Consider the following 15,880-nt stretch of genomic DNA (forward strand, 5'->3'; position numbering starts at 1 on the left):
CAATGGCAGCTTGGAAAGCACAAAGTGTTAAATGCTAGTAATTATTACACAATGTGAATGGATTAATAGTAGGATATGTCCATGTGTCTTTTTGTGAGCTTCCACAAATCATCTAAAGTTAATGAACATTTGAACATTACAACAGATAATTCTTACTATTTTAGTATTTGCTTTAATTTTGTTACCTTGATTTTTGGAATGGGTTTCTTGGGAACGAAGTAGGCTTTTTCCAGCGGTGCCAAATCCACATTTTGCTCCTTCAGTTTTATCTTGTGCTCTGCCATAATTTTTTTCCTCAGTTCAAGGTAAGGTCCAAAGTTTGGAAGTTTCTAAAGTGGAAACAAACAAGAATTCTTGTTAGCTCTTTATAGCATTTATAAGGCCTGTCCTAAACTTTTGGGATATAAAAAGAAAAGTAAGAGTCTCTGATATCAAGGAGATCCAACAGATAGAGATTTCAGCTAGATGCACAAGGAGCTATATAGAAACACTAAGAAACAAACATATTAAGTGGTCTGTGTGCTTTCATTTTGCCCAATATACAATGAGATGCATGTTGGCATCTTGAATTCAGATTTTACATCTATATCTATATCTATACATACATATTAAGGGACCATGGGCAGATCCTTTAAACTTAACATTGCCTCAGCTATCATATCAAGATACTAAAGTTGTACGTGATTTGTTGATCTATGATCAATGGGCATATGAGTCTCCAAGCCAAGTGTCCTCCACAATGATACAATCACTCATACTGTTCAGTTACTTTTCTATTGAATTTTTCATCTATAAAATAATAAGGTTGTACTGAATGACTTCTAAGGCATTTTCAGCTTTTAATCTATGACTCTGATCATAAGTCCCGATATAACATAAAGTGACTGGTCTTTTAAAGATTAGTTTTCATTTCTATTCACAATAACAGCCATAATCCCTGCAGTCAATATCCATTCATTATTAATTTAATACTAATGATTATCAAGTATTTATAAAATAGAATAATCAAACTATTATTTTAAAATATTAACAGAGATTTTGCTTGGTGGTATTTGGACAAAGCACTCAGTAACAGATTTTCTATTTCTTTTGGATTTTAGTATCAAGAAGCGATACCCATTATATGAATAAAAGGATTGCTAAACTTTTCAGGATTTATAAACTAGTACCAAATGAAGTCTATTAAAAAATTCAAATCCTTTTACTTGGGGAGATATGTTTCCCTTCTTCCCCTAAATCAGATGAGGAAAATAAAGGTGTATTAATATGCTAAGGAAATTCAAAGACATCTCTTGTCCTGTTCGCTTTTTTGTAATTGATATTTTATTTTTACAAATACATGTTATGAAAGTTTTGTAATATTCATCCATATGCCTATGTATATTTATAAGTTTAAAAATTTCCTTTTCACCCTCCCTTCCCACCCTCTTCCCCTCAGCAGCAGTCAGGTTAACATTGTACATACATATTTGTGATAAACATGTATACAGATTAGTCATTTCTAGTATGAGGAATTAGGATTAAAGGGAAAAGATGCATGAGATAATTTTTATAAAGCGTTCATCGGATTTTGAAGGCTTTTTTGGTTTTGTCATGTTTTGTTTCATTTTTTCCCCTCTGGTTGGGTAATAGCACTGCCCAAAGCTGGTCTAATATGGTTGTCCTAGCTCTCTGAACTGCTGAGAGGAGCTGCTTCCATTAAGGTTGAACATCTCTGTTTGCTTTTTATAATGTAAACATCTTCTCTAAATTACAAGACAAACTTGGCACTGGCTGGAAGAAGATTCACAAGGCTCTAATATGTTCCTAAAAAATACCAACTTCCAACTGTTGCTCAAGTCAAGAAACTGCTTCAAAAACTAGTCATGACTTTGAGAGAGAAACTGGTCTGGTAGTCCAGCTCAGCAATCTGCTTACTAGAAAAACTGCTTTTAGGGGAAGGGGGAAGGAAGGAAGAGCTGTGCCCACCATGTACGAGGAGCTATACTAAGTAAACACTTTTGACAAAAGTTATAACAACACAGAAGTGGCTGTTATTATTATTATTATTATAAATAATAATAATCATTACACAGGAGAAAAGTTCGTAGCTATTATGAGAAGAGGAAAAAGATTGGAAACCTGTAGAACCAGAGAGGTGAGTTGCTTTACTATCATTGTACTCTAACTTTGTGATCTAGAGAGGGAATTGAAGAGATGGATTGAAGAGCAAAGGGCAAGTGGAATTTCTGTGTCCACAAAGATGGTTCAGCAGGAGGCCCAAAGAATTGCTGATGAAAAAGAAGAGACCGATTTCCAAGGAGGACACAACTGGTGCTTCAGCTTCATGAAATGGAATGGACTAAGCATGCGTTCACGCACCAGACTTGCCCAGGGAGAGCTTGTGGTCAACCTCAGACCAGAGCACAGGCAGGAAAGCAGTCAGAGCTTCTCCTAAGACAGCGATTTGTCATCAAACACAGATGAGGACAAGCTAATGGATGGGAGTTTTGAGAGAGATGAGGAGCATTATGAATTTTATGATGAATAAAACTTGAGTTTAATAACTTGATGTAATACATTTTTTTTTCAAATCCCAGGTCCCAAAATTAAGGCGTGTCTTACACATGGGGGCATCTTATACATGGGGAAATATAGTAACTAGAGATTTAGTTCAATTTCTTCATTTTACATTTGAGAAAACTGAGGCCCAGAGTTGTTAAGACTTCCCCAAAGCGATATGGTAAGTGTGTTGGTAGTAAAAAAAAAATGAGATGAGATTCTGGCTTCTCTGGCTGCCTGGACACTATTTCTCAAGGACACCCTACTGAATCATTACATGTATCCCTTTAGTGATCGTGATGAATGTTGATTGTGATTTCCCAGAATAGCTGAAAAGCAAAGCAGTAAAAATATCGATTTCTACATACAGAAAACAACAACTTTTTCAGTTTGCATAAAAGATGGTGAAAATAGAAACACACAACAGGAAATAGACTCCACTGGCTGCATCAGTATTCAAGATTAGACACATACATACAGTACAAAGCCTCAAGGCTCTTCTTTTGTGCTTTCTAAAGTTCATTTAGCAAGAGACAAGGTTTAAGGATGCACTGTGCTTCCGAGAAGAATGCTAAGTAGTATCAAGTTAACACAATGATGCACTTAGTTCCTTCATTTTTCCACAATTATCTTTCTCCAGCCTGTCCTTACCCTTTCCAACAACCTTTGCTCTTCACTTTTCATGGCAAATATGGGTGTTGACAGTGACTGCTGAATTCCAAATGTTTTTGTGTTGCTGGTAACTTGGAATTGCTAGGGCTGCATTAAGAGAGACTGCAAAAACATTTTCTTGCTCCCATAGAATAATGCCCATTTATCTGGTTGATGGAGGTCTGGAACGTTGCAATGCTCCAAGGTCATCCTGATCTCTGACCTGGCAAGTGCTTCACTGCATCACACTTGTTTCAAAACATTGGGCTTTATTCTCCATAAAGTATAATGCTCCAGGAAAACGAGTTTCCAGTTCTCCAGAGCCCTTGATAGAGTGGATAAACTAATATTCAACTATGGCCCACGATCAAATCAAGCTACAGCTAAAATTTCAGTAAGCAGTTTGTAGTCATGGAAGAAGCTTGTTCAAGTGTAAATATCTAAGATTGTTACCTGGAACATTAATTCATTTTAGTAAAGGAATGAAGGTAGTACGAAGTGGAAATAATGGCATCAGGAACTATTGGACTGATATACAATTAAGGTCCACTTTCCATATCATAGATTTAAAAAAAAATAAAATATAACAAAACACTTTATTTTAATAAGATTTTTGGATGGCTTTGGATTTTACTTTATCATTAATTATAACCCTGAATCCTCCATTCCTAGAAATGAATCTTCCCTTAAAATAAAGAAAAATAGTTAAATGAAACTAAAACAGTGACCAGGTCTAAAAATGTATGTAGCCTTTTACTGCAATAATCACTCCCTCCCCCAACTTTCTGGAAAGAGGAGGGAAAGATATTTCATTATCTATTTTCTAGAACCAAGACTGCTTATAAGAATCAGTCTTTTTCAAATCTTTTAGAATTTTAGGTATATAGAGCAACAGAGAGCAGCTAAAGCTAGCTAGAATTTACCAGCTGTGGGATCATGGACAAGTGATTTAAACAGTCTTGATTACTTATCTGTAAAATGGGGATAATAACTTTGCATCTCAATAGATTATTGGAAGGAAATGACTTTTTTTTAAATGGGGTTTCTTAATTCATCAGCATTGGGGACTTCCTGTAAGGAAACTCCCTCTTCCAAAGCAGTTCTTCAGTCTGTGTACTTAAAGGAACAGAGAGGTCCAGTGACCAGTCTGGTGTCTCACAGCCAGGTTAGAATCCTGGGCCACCCACCAAACCACCTTTTTTTTTCTTGAGAAAAATGCTCTAAAAATCTGCATAAATATCAATTTTTATCATTGCTATTTTCCTGAATCAAAAGCCAAATGGCTGAACTAATATTTAGAGGTGGGAAGGGTCCATTTCATAACTATAGGTGAATAAAATCAACTATAGATCACTTTTCATTTATAATAACAGGGTCCTTCTAGGCCATTATGCTATTTTATTTTATTTTTTCCAACTACATGCAAAGTTAATTTTCCCCATTCCTCTTTTTGTAAACTTTTGAGCTCTAATTTTTTTTACCACCCTCCCTTTCCCAATGACAGTGAGCAATCCATGTACAATTGGTTTTTTTTTTAACTATATTTCCATATTAGTCATGTTGTAAAAGAAGAATTAAAACTAAAGGGGAAAAAACCATGAGAGAAAGAAAAAAAACATTAAAGAAGTTTTAAAAAGTGAACATAGTCTCCTAGAACATAATATATTTGAAGAAATCCTTCATTTGGAAAGAATAGTCCATTTTGGATTAGTCAGATCAGACATTTTGTTTATAAGAAATGTTTCTGGAATCTAGTCAGCACCTCATCAGATACTAAAGACATGTCCCCAGTATATATCTATTTGGAATTTGCCTAATTGACCACACTTCTTTTATACATCACAGTTATCTTAATCCCATTCTCTTGCTGAAATGTACTATGCTTGGTAAAATCTTTATCTACAGTGGTCCCTTAGCTTTGGACAAATCCATTTAATCTCATACTGTTGTAGCATTATTTGAATAGCTCTGAATTCAGAGAATTTTAAAGTGAGGCATGCTCCTAGCAAAGATCTTGGTCCCTGTTCTGTTGTAGATGAAGAATATGAAGTCCAGAGAGATTACATGACTTTTGCCCAAAGGCAAACACAGTTGGTTTATGGCAGAATCGGTTTAAGGATCTGGGTCACTTGGGTCTCATCAGTATTGGTTAGGAGGAGTTCAAAGGCTGCATTTGGTTTTTTTTTTTTTTAAATAATGACTCCACCAGATTTTATTAATTTCAGTGGTTTGAAAAGTAATTGTTAGAAATCTGATAAAGTCTGTGAAGGTTATACTAAATATATATTTGACAAATCTTCTGTTATCCACTTTGTAACATAAATCCAAGGGATAATATTCTGTTTTTACTTAAATTAATCCTTTGTTCAAATGGAGGAGGGAACAAAATAATTCAATCCAAATAACTATCATCAACAAAAAAAAAAGCTGACTTGAAAATCTTCAAGGAGGAGGCATAATATCTATAGGGGCATGATAATTTTAAAGGTTGATGGAAAGCACAGCCTTACAAAACTTTAGTGCTCTCATCAAATCATTTCTATACTTCATTCATTAAAGAAGTCAAGCCTTTTTCACTGTTATATTAAATGTACTTAAATCATGAGCTATATGTGATTAAATAGCTCTAGGTGTTGGGGGTGCTTATCATTTTAAAAGTTATTGTTTTCTCGGTTCTAAGATTATTTTTCTGGAGACTCATCAATCCCCTAACATCTTTAAAATAATTTTCATATTACCACTTAGCCCACCCTTCTAAAAAGATTGTAGATGGATAAGTGGTCACTGTGTATATGTGCAATCGGTGGTGATTAATAAACCATTTAGTTCAAATCTCTGCCTGAATGTATGGTTAATTGATTTCCTATTGTAGAAGGGAGCGCAGCAGGTCCAGCAGCAGGTATTTTAAGTTTCCATTCATTATTTCCTCTCAGTCAAAGTTGCAGCCAGCAGTAACTCAAAGCGTGGGGTTTTGAGTATCATGATATATTTAATTTTTTTATTTATTTCATTAAGCATTCCCCAATTACATGTAAAAGAATTTTTAAAAAGAATAAACAATTTTTGAGTTCCAAATTCTCTTCTTTATTTCTGCCCTCCCCCTTGCGAAGTACAAGTGTTTTAATTGTGATTATACATATGAGGTCATGCCCAACATATTTCTACATGCATGCAGTGTTTCTTAAACAAAGGGGGGAAAAGTTCATTTTGAGGCTATCAAAAACTGCCTTGTAACTGATGAACTATATAAATCTTGAGCAGCAGTGAGATTTTCGTCTCAGTAGTTTCTCTGGGGATTCATCATTGATGAATTTGTTCTTACCCTAGAAGCTAAATCCTACTCATTTAATGATAACAGTATCTTCCACTAAAATTGTCTCTATCCAGATGTAAAAAACATTACACTGCCAATAGAAAACTGACAATATAATGAATCAACAATGATACCTTAAACCAGCAAAGCTTTAAGGTGAAGAAGCCTGTTTGGATTATAATTTATTCATGGATCAATCCAAAGGTAATTGAGCATATTATGGAGTAGAAAGGGCTTCTTGTTCCCTAATAGAAACAGGCACTGGTATCTCCCAGTTAAAATTGATATCATTTTGATGGGAGCCACACCAACTTGACTTTTTCCCTAACATCATTTTGCTTCAGACTACCATTTTCTTATTAATAGTTTATATAAAGTAAAGGATAGAAGTCTTCAGGCTTGTTCCTCTTCCAATTAAAAAAAATAAGATTGCCCTCCTTCCTCTAAAGAAGGATCATAACATCAGACTTAGGACTAGAAAAGACCAGAGGTTATCTATTTCTTTTTTTTTTTTTTTTAGGTTTTTGCAAGGCAATTAGGGTTAAGTCACTTGCCTAGGTAATTATTAAGTGTCTGAGGCTAAATTTGAACTCAGGTCCTCCTGACTCCAGGGCTGGTGCTCTATCTACTGCACCACCTAGCCGCCCCAACTAGAGGTTATCTAAATCAATCCTCAATTATTTTTTTTTAGGGTTTTTTTTTTTTTTTTGCAAGGCAAATGGGGTTAAGTGGTTTGCCCAAGGCCACACAACTAGGTAATTATTAAGTGTCTGAGGCCGGCTTTGAACTCAGGTACTCCTGACCCTAGGGCTGGTGCTCTATCCACTGTGCCACCTAGCTGCCCCAATCCTCAATTATTTAACAGAAATGGAAACTAATCAGAGAGAGGCAAAGTAATGTCCAACATTATATAAAATTCTGGCATCATAGAATTTCAAATTCATAAAGGAAACTCAGTAGCCATCTCGTCTTAGGATCACAGATTTAGAGATAGAAATGATCTTAGAGAACATCTTGCCCACTATCACAAAGAATTACAGAGTTGTGAGAGATATGAGTAAACAATTTTGCCTAATCTCTGTCCCTAATATGAATCACCAGTTTGACACAGTCCACAAATAGCTGTCAAACCTCTGCTTGAAGACCTTCAAAGAAAGAGAATCCCTCCTGAACACCCCATTCTACTTTAGAGCCACTCAAATTAAAGTTTTTCTTATATCAAAGTCTCAATTTTTGCTTTGAGGTTGCTACTCAAGAATTCTAGAAGCAGAATAAGGTTAATCTTCCATATGGCAATCCTTTAGGTACTTGAATAGAGTTATCAACTCCTTCTCCATTCTATATTCCTCCTCTCTCCATTCATACACATGTTTCTTTTTAGTCTGATAGTTAGTAAATGGCAGATTTGAGATTCAAACCAAGCCCTGGGACCACCTATGCAATCCAGAATTACTTTTGCTATACCATGCTGTATTTCTCATAAAGGGGAGTAATTATTGTGATGAATATGTAGGCTTGAAATAAAATCATCATAAGGAGTTCAGGTTGTACTAGATGAGGGGGAAGACATAAAACTGAAATATAGATGGAGGAGATAAGCTGGGCAAAGCTGTACTTGCCAGTTAAGACTAAATCTTGACTCCTTTGGTGAAAGGAGATTTTCCCCAGGTGACAATGTTAACATAATATATTCATCTTCCTTCCTATTAAGGGTTCAACCATTTCCCTAAGATATGTGAACACACTATTAATTTTATAAATGTCCCTTGCCACTAATAGAGGGTTAGAGTTGATTTCACATGATACACCCACATACTAAGTATATGCCTGCAACATTTGTCTTTTAATATTTACCATTTTATAAAGGTCCAAATACTTGTGTGAGTATGATGAGTGTAGGTGCTGATTGTAATTGCAATTGTGTATATGAAATTTCTGGTTTGAAATTTGGTTGACTTTATATAAATCATCTAAGTTTGAGATAGGGATAGGGGAATAAGTAACTATAGAATAGCTTAAGACATCATTTTTCTCTAGACTTCACAGATGACTCATTTCCACAACACATTTCTCTAATACTTCACCTCCCAACCTTCCCTATGTGCTAGGTAGGTATATATCTCTTCCTCCTTCCATTTTCAACTCCCTATTATGTTTTGACTTTTCATATGAGAATGGAAGCTCCTTGAGGGCAGAAATAAGCTTTCTTTTACCTGTCTTCATATTCCCATTGCTTAGAACAGGTCGACACAGAAAATGAGGATTTAATACATGCTTATTGACTGACCGAAGAGTCAATAAGGAAACATTACCTTTTAGGTGATCATCATTGTGGCCAGCACAGTGGCGGATGACTATGAAGACTAATTTTCTTAATAAATTTTTTGCTTTGATTAAAATAATTTATTATCCATCTCTACATTTTACAATTTTATCTTTTTTAAAAAAAAGAATTCAGCTATGTTTTCCCCCAAAATTGTTATGTAAGAACAAAATGACTTCAACCAAGATTAAAAAGAAGGTAGAAAGATGGGAAACATTTTTTACAACTAGTGCTTTTGACAAAGGGCTGTCATTTCTAAAATATACTGAGAACTGAGTCAAATTTATTAAAAAATAAAACAAGTCAGTCCCCAACTGCTAAATGCTCAGAGGATATGGAAAGGCAATGCTCAGATGAAGAAATTAAAGTTATCTATAATTTTATGAGAAATTGCTCTAAATCATTATTGACTAGAGAAATCAAATTAAGATGTCTCTGAGGTACCATCTCACACCTATCAGACTGATCAATATGATGAATAAGGAAAATGATCAAAGTTGGAGGGGATGTAGGAAATCTGGGACACATGCATTGTTGGTGGAGTTGTGAATTGATCCAATGTTTCTGGAGAGCAATTTGTAATTATGCCTAAGAACAATAAAACTGTGCATACCCTTTAATTCAACAATTCCACCATAATGTCTGTATTGCAAAGGGGTCATGAAAAAGGGTAAAAATCCCAAATGTACAAGGTTATTCATGGAAGCTCTTTGTGTAGTGACAAAAAATTGCCCCTTAACTGGGGAATGGGATTTCAGAAAAGCCTAGAAAGACTGGCAAGAATTGATGCTGATTAAAATGAGCAGAACCAGAAGAAATTATCCATACTAACAACAACATGGAGTGATGATCAACCATGATGGACTTGTTCATTTTGGCAATTCAAAGATCAAAGAAAAGTTTAAAAGACTTGAGATGGAAAAGTACCATCTGTATCTAGAGGAGGAACTATGGAATTTAGATGAAGATCAAAATTTATTTATCTTCAATTTTAAAAAGTTGTCTTATATTATGTCATTTTTTCTATCTAATGTTTTCTTACGTTTAAGTCTGATTCTTTTCTCACAACATGATCAATATGAATCTATGTTTAACATGGTTATTAATGTAGAGTCTATTTTATATTTCTTTCTGTCAGGAGTAGGAGGGAGAAAAATGTAAAACTCAAAACCTTGCAAAAAAAAATCAGTAAAGACTACCATTGCATGTAGTTGGAAAAACAAATAAATAAAATATCAAAAATTCTTTTCAAAAAATTATTTTGTAAATATACAGACACATTGAAAGATTTAGAAAAGGTTGTTTAACTTGTGGCCACAGGCCTCATGCAGCCCTCAAAGCCCATTCATGCAGCCCACATTGCAAAACTGGAAAATGAAGGAATGGGTGAGTACATATGCTAATGCTGCACCATCAGAGACCACTTTAACCTTTAACTAACATGGTTGGATTTTTTTCACATAACTAACATTTTGTGGACTCAAAGACTGCCTGGAGATATTTTTTTTTTACATACAGGAATTAGGATCTTTATTTTAAAATGTTATATGATTCATTAAATTACAACAGATACTTTTATTGTATGAAGCATTAATTGCTTGATTATTAAATTGCGCTCCCCCCCAATGGACAATAACCCAGTTGTGGTCTGACTAGGAGAGTGCAGTGAGGTTTTCTGGAAGTTGTTTTTCTCTTAATGTAGCTCATTAAGCATGAACATTTTTGTGCTACATCAAAGTATAGCACTCATAATCAGGTTACTGTCCTCTAAAAATTCCAGACAATTTTCATATAAATTGCTGTCTAACCCATGCCTCTCTTATCCTATGCTTGAGATGTTTACTTTTTGAAATAAATTGTAAGATTTTACATTTATTCCTATTGAATTTTCTTTTGTTATATTCAATGTAATGATCTAACTTGTCATAATCTTTTTTTGTATTTTGATTTTGTCATTTAGTAGGTTAACTATCTCTCCTAGATTTTTATTTGATGACTATGCCATTGATGAATTTCATATCAATTATTTGATATTAAAATAGCCAACAAAATTGTAGTTTAAACAAAGCCAAGCACTAATGCCTGGAGCCACCAGACTGAACCTATGACCAAAATGACAATGAACAATTTATTAAACTTAAGAGTCTAACCATAAGCCAATCTTGAGCTAGATGTGCTCAATGTATTATTACTTAGTTCATGTCTTTCTACATCGCCATGCCATTCTAAACTCTGAATATTAAACTTGTAAGGCACTGACATCTCCAGATTCTTTTCAGTTGAATTGTTGTTTAATCAGTTCTTTCTCTTTTTAGTATAGAAGTGAATATCTCTTGCTAATTCTTCATGGTTTAAATGGGTACAATTATCATTATTAATAAATAATTTGATTTTTTCCATCATTATTAAAATTACGCTTCTGCATACACAGGCTTGTGATGTGTTCCAAATTCCTTATTTCTTCCTGCGTTCAAATAAAAGTTGTTTCTGCTCCCATTGACCTTCAAATGTCTTCTATTGTTCACATTTCTTCCCTTGCTTGCTAAATTTCCTCACATTGAAGCACATATTAATTATGTCATATTTTTAGCCAATCCTACTCTACCTACCTATTTTACTTACTTTAACCTGTTTATTTTAGAATAAAATATAGTACTTAGTACACCAAATCTATGATTTATCTAAGATTAAATTTGCTTTTACACTTTAGGATCTTTAGTTCAGCATGTCTGTTACCTATACTTTGTGCTTTTGAGTGTAGATGTATGAGACCCTTCATTAATTCATTACTGCCTCCTTTCCTAGATTTTGCTACCTGCAAATTTCTGTGTGTTTTACAATTATTTTTCTTTTTACATTGTAGCTACTCTCTATGAATTCTAGACTGATAAGCAGATAGTCATTTTTTATACTTTATCTTTCTTTTAGGTAACAGTCCTTTAAATCAGATTATTAAATTCTCTAAGCAAATAATTCTTAGAATCCTCTGTTAGGTACACTTCATCCCTGGCCAGGAGCCTAAAACTCTTAATATCTTGAAGCTCATTTCACAAAATCAAATCCCATTTGCAAATGCTATTTTTTTTTTAGGTTTTTGCAAGGCAAATGGGGTTAAGTGGCTTGCCCAAGACCACACAGTTAGGTAATTATTAAGTGTCTGAGGTTGGACTTGAACTCAAGTACTTCTGACTCCAGGGCCAGTGCTCTATCCACTGTGCTACCTAGCCACCCTGCAAATACTATTTTCTTAACCAGATTTATTTTACCAATAATTAACAGTTTATGTTGACCTTAAAATTTTCCTAAAAGACTGATATTCATTAAAATTATAAATATTTCTCTTCTTATTGAGTAATTCCTTTCCCCCCCATCATACATATTCTAGCAAGTATCCTTAGATAATTTGAATCCTCTAAAAGAAAATCAGGAAATTAAGAAAAAAATGTAGCTAGATTGTGATTTTTGATGGAGGTAGGAGGCATGCTTTGAGATATTAGGTGAAAGGGGAATTAAATAAGCTATCATGAGCCTATTTGAAATTGTGGAGAGAGAGAGATCTCATAAAATGAAATAAATATAATGGGGAGTAGATTTCTTTAGCTGTTAAGAAAACTTGCTTGAAATTGTATGCCAAGGCCTAGAGATATAGTACAAAATATAGCCTTAAAATGTTGGTATGCAGGTAAAGTAGGCATGCTTTTTGAACTTTACATAGACCTTGTAAGACAGAAACATCTTTTAACATTTGCTGAAGAATGATTAGAAGGGGGTCTACATTGGAGAGGAATTGCACAATCACCATCTACTGAAAGTAGAGAGGACACTGATGGAACAGCTGAAGGAACAGAGGATTGTGATGCTTGCAGAGAATTCCTAGAGTCGAGGCTTATACGATGTTGTACAGATAGATCTGGGAGCCATAGAAGGTAAAATCGAAATGGAGAAGGAAATTCCAGGCCCCTAAGGTATCTCCAGGTCAAGACAGAAAATGATTGAGACCTATGAATATCTAAGAGTATCACTCATTAATGAGTATTATTATTTTCTACAAGTCTTAGTCATTTTCCTTAACCTGCAAATATCACTCTTAAAGTTTTTATCTTTGTGAACCTATGCATTCTTAGGGGAATGCTAAGTACTAAAGTCCTTAGATCATATGAGTTGAGAAAGAAGGCTAGAGAAGTGAGATGTTCTCCAAAGTGTATCTGAGTGTTTTGAATCTGAAAGTATACTCTGACATAAAAATTATACTTAATGATCTAACTTGTGTCAGTGAAAAGAATAGAAAAAAGAATTGGGCAGCAAAAGAGATAAAAAATATCTATTTATTTCCATTTTGTGCATTTCAAATCATGACTCTGTTGTAGGTTGTAAGGAGTCATTTATTTTGGGGGTTGGAACATTTGTGTTGGATACATGTAATTTTCTAAATCAGAAAAGGTTCAAAATAGTTTCGGCACATAGCCTGAGAGGCACATGAAGTCTTTGATCAATCAGTTGATGTCTAATCAGTAAATTTCAATAGTCTGTCATGTTTCATGATAAAACTGTTAGTGTGATCAAATTTATCTGACTTTTGAGAGTGATTTTATTCTTGAAAGCATGACAATATCAATGAGAATATGTAAATTCCTTTGCAATGCAGATATGATGAGATTAGATGTTTCTTTTTTGTGCTTTTAAAATTAATTCTGTATAGCAAGAAACAATCATCATATAGTTAATGTGATTGGCCAGAAATATTGAATCAGACCCTCTCCTCTCCACTATGTTTTCATTAAGAATGAAAGTTGAAGGTTTGAAGATGATCAGATACCATTGGAGTTTCAACCATAAATAGTACTGACTAATGATCCAGCAGTATTATTCTCATGATCCACCAGGCAGTTTCTGTGAAACCAAAATTTTTGAGTTTTGGGGAGAATATGATCCATACTAATGAATAGTCCACTGAGAGACAGGTCTGGATCTGCCTCGTTGGCACTTTGCCTAGTGTGCTGGGCTCTGAGGTGCCTCACTGATATGGAAGAGGAAATCATAAAAGGCCAAGAGACACCTGTACCATTTTAGACCATCATCAGAAATCCTGTTTTCTATTAAATTAGGCCATGGGGTGAAATGAATTTGGAAAGGCAAGTAAGAAGGATGTCTTTGTAGTACAACCCCCTCATTCTTATAAATAATGAATAAGTCAAGCCACCATTAATGTGGTTGTATAGTTCTCTTTGAAATCAAAGGACAACTGTTATCATTTTTTCTTACATCAGAGATACATATACAAACATTTTCATATACCTATATTGGGTTCAAATCATAGTCACTATAGGCAAATCTCTTAAACACTCTGGCTCTCAGTTTCCTCATATACTTGGATGTATATACATACATATATATATATATATATATATATATATATACACACATCTATGTATGTGTAGAACACTTAGTATGGCCTGGACCTGTAGTTTGAACAATATAGTAAATTTGAGAAGGAAAAACCTTTACTAATCCCCATTGTCAACTCTTTTGAGATGCAAAGTCTTAGCTTAGGAGCTCTTGGGGGAACTGATGACACTAACAAGTGACTTGTCCAGCAATACAAAATCAATAGCTTCAGAGGGGGTTCTTGAGCCCATGCTTTCCTGTCTTTAAGGCTGACTTTCTATTCTGTAGGTCATATTGTCTGTCCTTTCTTCTTGAAGAAGCCCATGACTTCAGGGAGGTGATGCCATGCTTGTGCACATGAACTGGATTTGAGTAGCTGGGGTGGGGTGTTAAGACACAAGTCTCACTTTTTCCTCTGGAACTATCTGGGTCTAGTGGCCAGAGATGGGTCAGGACCACTGGAGATGACCCCAGATGCAGTAGGAAAATTTGACCTTTTTTCCAGACTTCTATCCTTCTATACTACTTCTTTTACATAATATTGACATACATTTTTAAAAGTAAAATGCTTACAATATGGTTTGTGATGTATAAATACAGAAGTGAAATCTACTATAGTTATCAACTGTTACATTAATTTTCAATCACCATGAAGTTTTGAGGAAGGGATATTTTTTTTGCCCAAACTCCCAGAATTTAGCCTTGTGCTTGGCTCATGGCAATTAACAAATGCTTGTTGGGTGATGGCTTAATCTTGTTGGTCCTCTGGAATGGTTTGTCTCTCTTTAATAATATAGTTGGCTAAGGAATATTCATTTAATCATTCCTGGTATCTTCATCATACAGAACAAATTTTAAGACTTTAAAGGTAAACAAAAATCACTTTTGTATCAGTATTTGAACATCTGTAACAGCTATGTTCTTCTCAATAAATATATGGAATGCTTGTGAGTAGTTAATTAGTAACAGAAGTAATGTATAAAGCTAATGTAGATAATAAACATTTTTCTTGAATGTTGAACTCCTAGAAGGGGTAAATTCATTTATTTAGTGTTGTGTAACAACCAGCACAGTGGAAGTTGTAAGTAGGTACTTACTTAATATAAGAATATTTGAGGATATCTTTGAGGATAAGGATAATGATGATTATCACACTATTAAAAGATCAGAAATGAAGATTAAATAACTTAGAAGTTAAAACTTCAGTTATGAATCATCCAATCAATCAAGACAAGTATTCTTTTGTTTAACTTTGAGGATGCTATCACTTAAACCATGAATCACTGCTACAAATTGGTACACTGATTCTGATTCTCTGACTCATTGATGAGATGGAAGTATCATGAGTCACCTACCTCAATACTTTCAAATTTAATACTTTTAGCTCCATTCCAACACTGACATCCATGTGAACTGATTCCTACTCCATACAGACAACCTACATGTTGACTATAGTCCCCATTTGAACCCTGAGCTCCAGTGTTATCACTGACCACTAAATCAACACGGGGTTCCATGATAGGGGCGGCCTAAAATCGGCAAGATCTGAGCTCAAATCTCGTTTCATACACTTACTAGCTAGGTGGCCCTGGGCCACAGTTTGCCTCAGTTTCCTCATTTGTAAAATGAGGTTGTTGTGAGAATCAAATGGGATATTTGTAAAGCAG

General features: G+C 34.5%; 1 protein-coding gene across 2 annotated transcripts in view; it reads right to left on the bottom strand.

Moving 5' to 3' along the window:
- DPYD (dihydropyrimidine dehydrogenase) overlaps nt 1-15,880 on the bottom strand; it is a 1,037,477-nt gene that overhangs the window by 21,405 nt on the left and 1,000,192 nt on the right. For both annotated transcript variants that reach the window (XM_074188237.1, XM_074188238.1), the window contains exon 21: nt 186-329. In XM_074188237.1, coding sequence (XP_074044338.1) covers nt 186-329 — 144 coding nt within the window. The remainder of the gene's footprint in view (nt 1-185; nt 330-15,880) is intronic.

This window comes from Macrotis lagotis, chromosome 5 (assembly GCF_037893015.1).
Source record: "Macrotis lagotis isolate mMagLag1 chromosome 5, bilby.v1.9.chrom.fasta, whole genome shotgun sequence".
Classification (NCBI taxonomy): domain Eukaryota; kingdom Metazoa; phylum Chordata; class Mammalia; order Peramelemorphia; family Peramelidae; genus Macrotis; species Macrotis lagotis.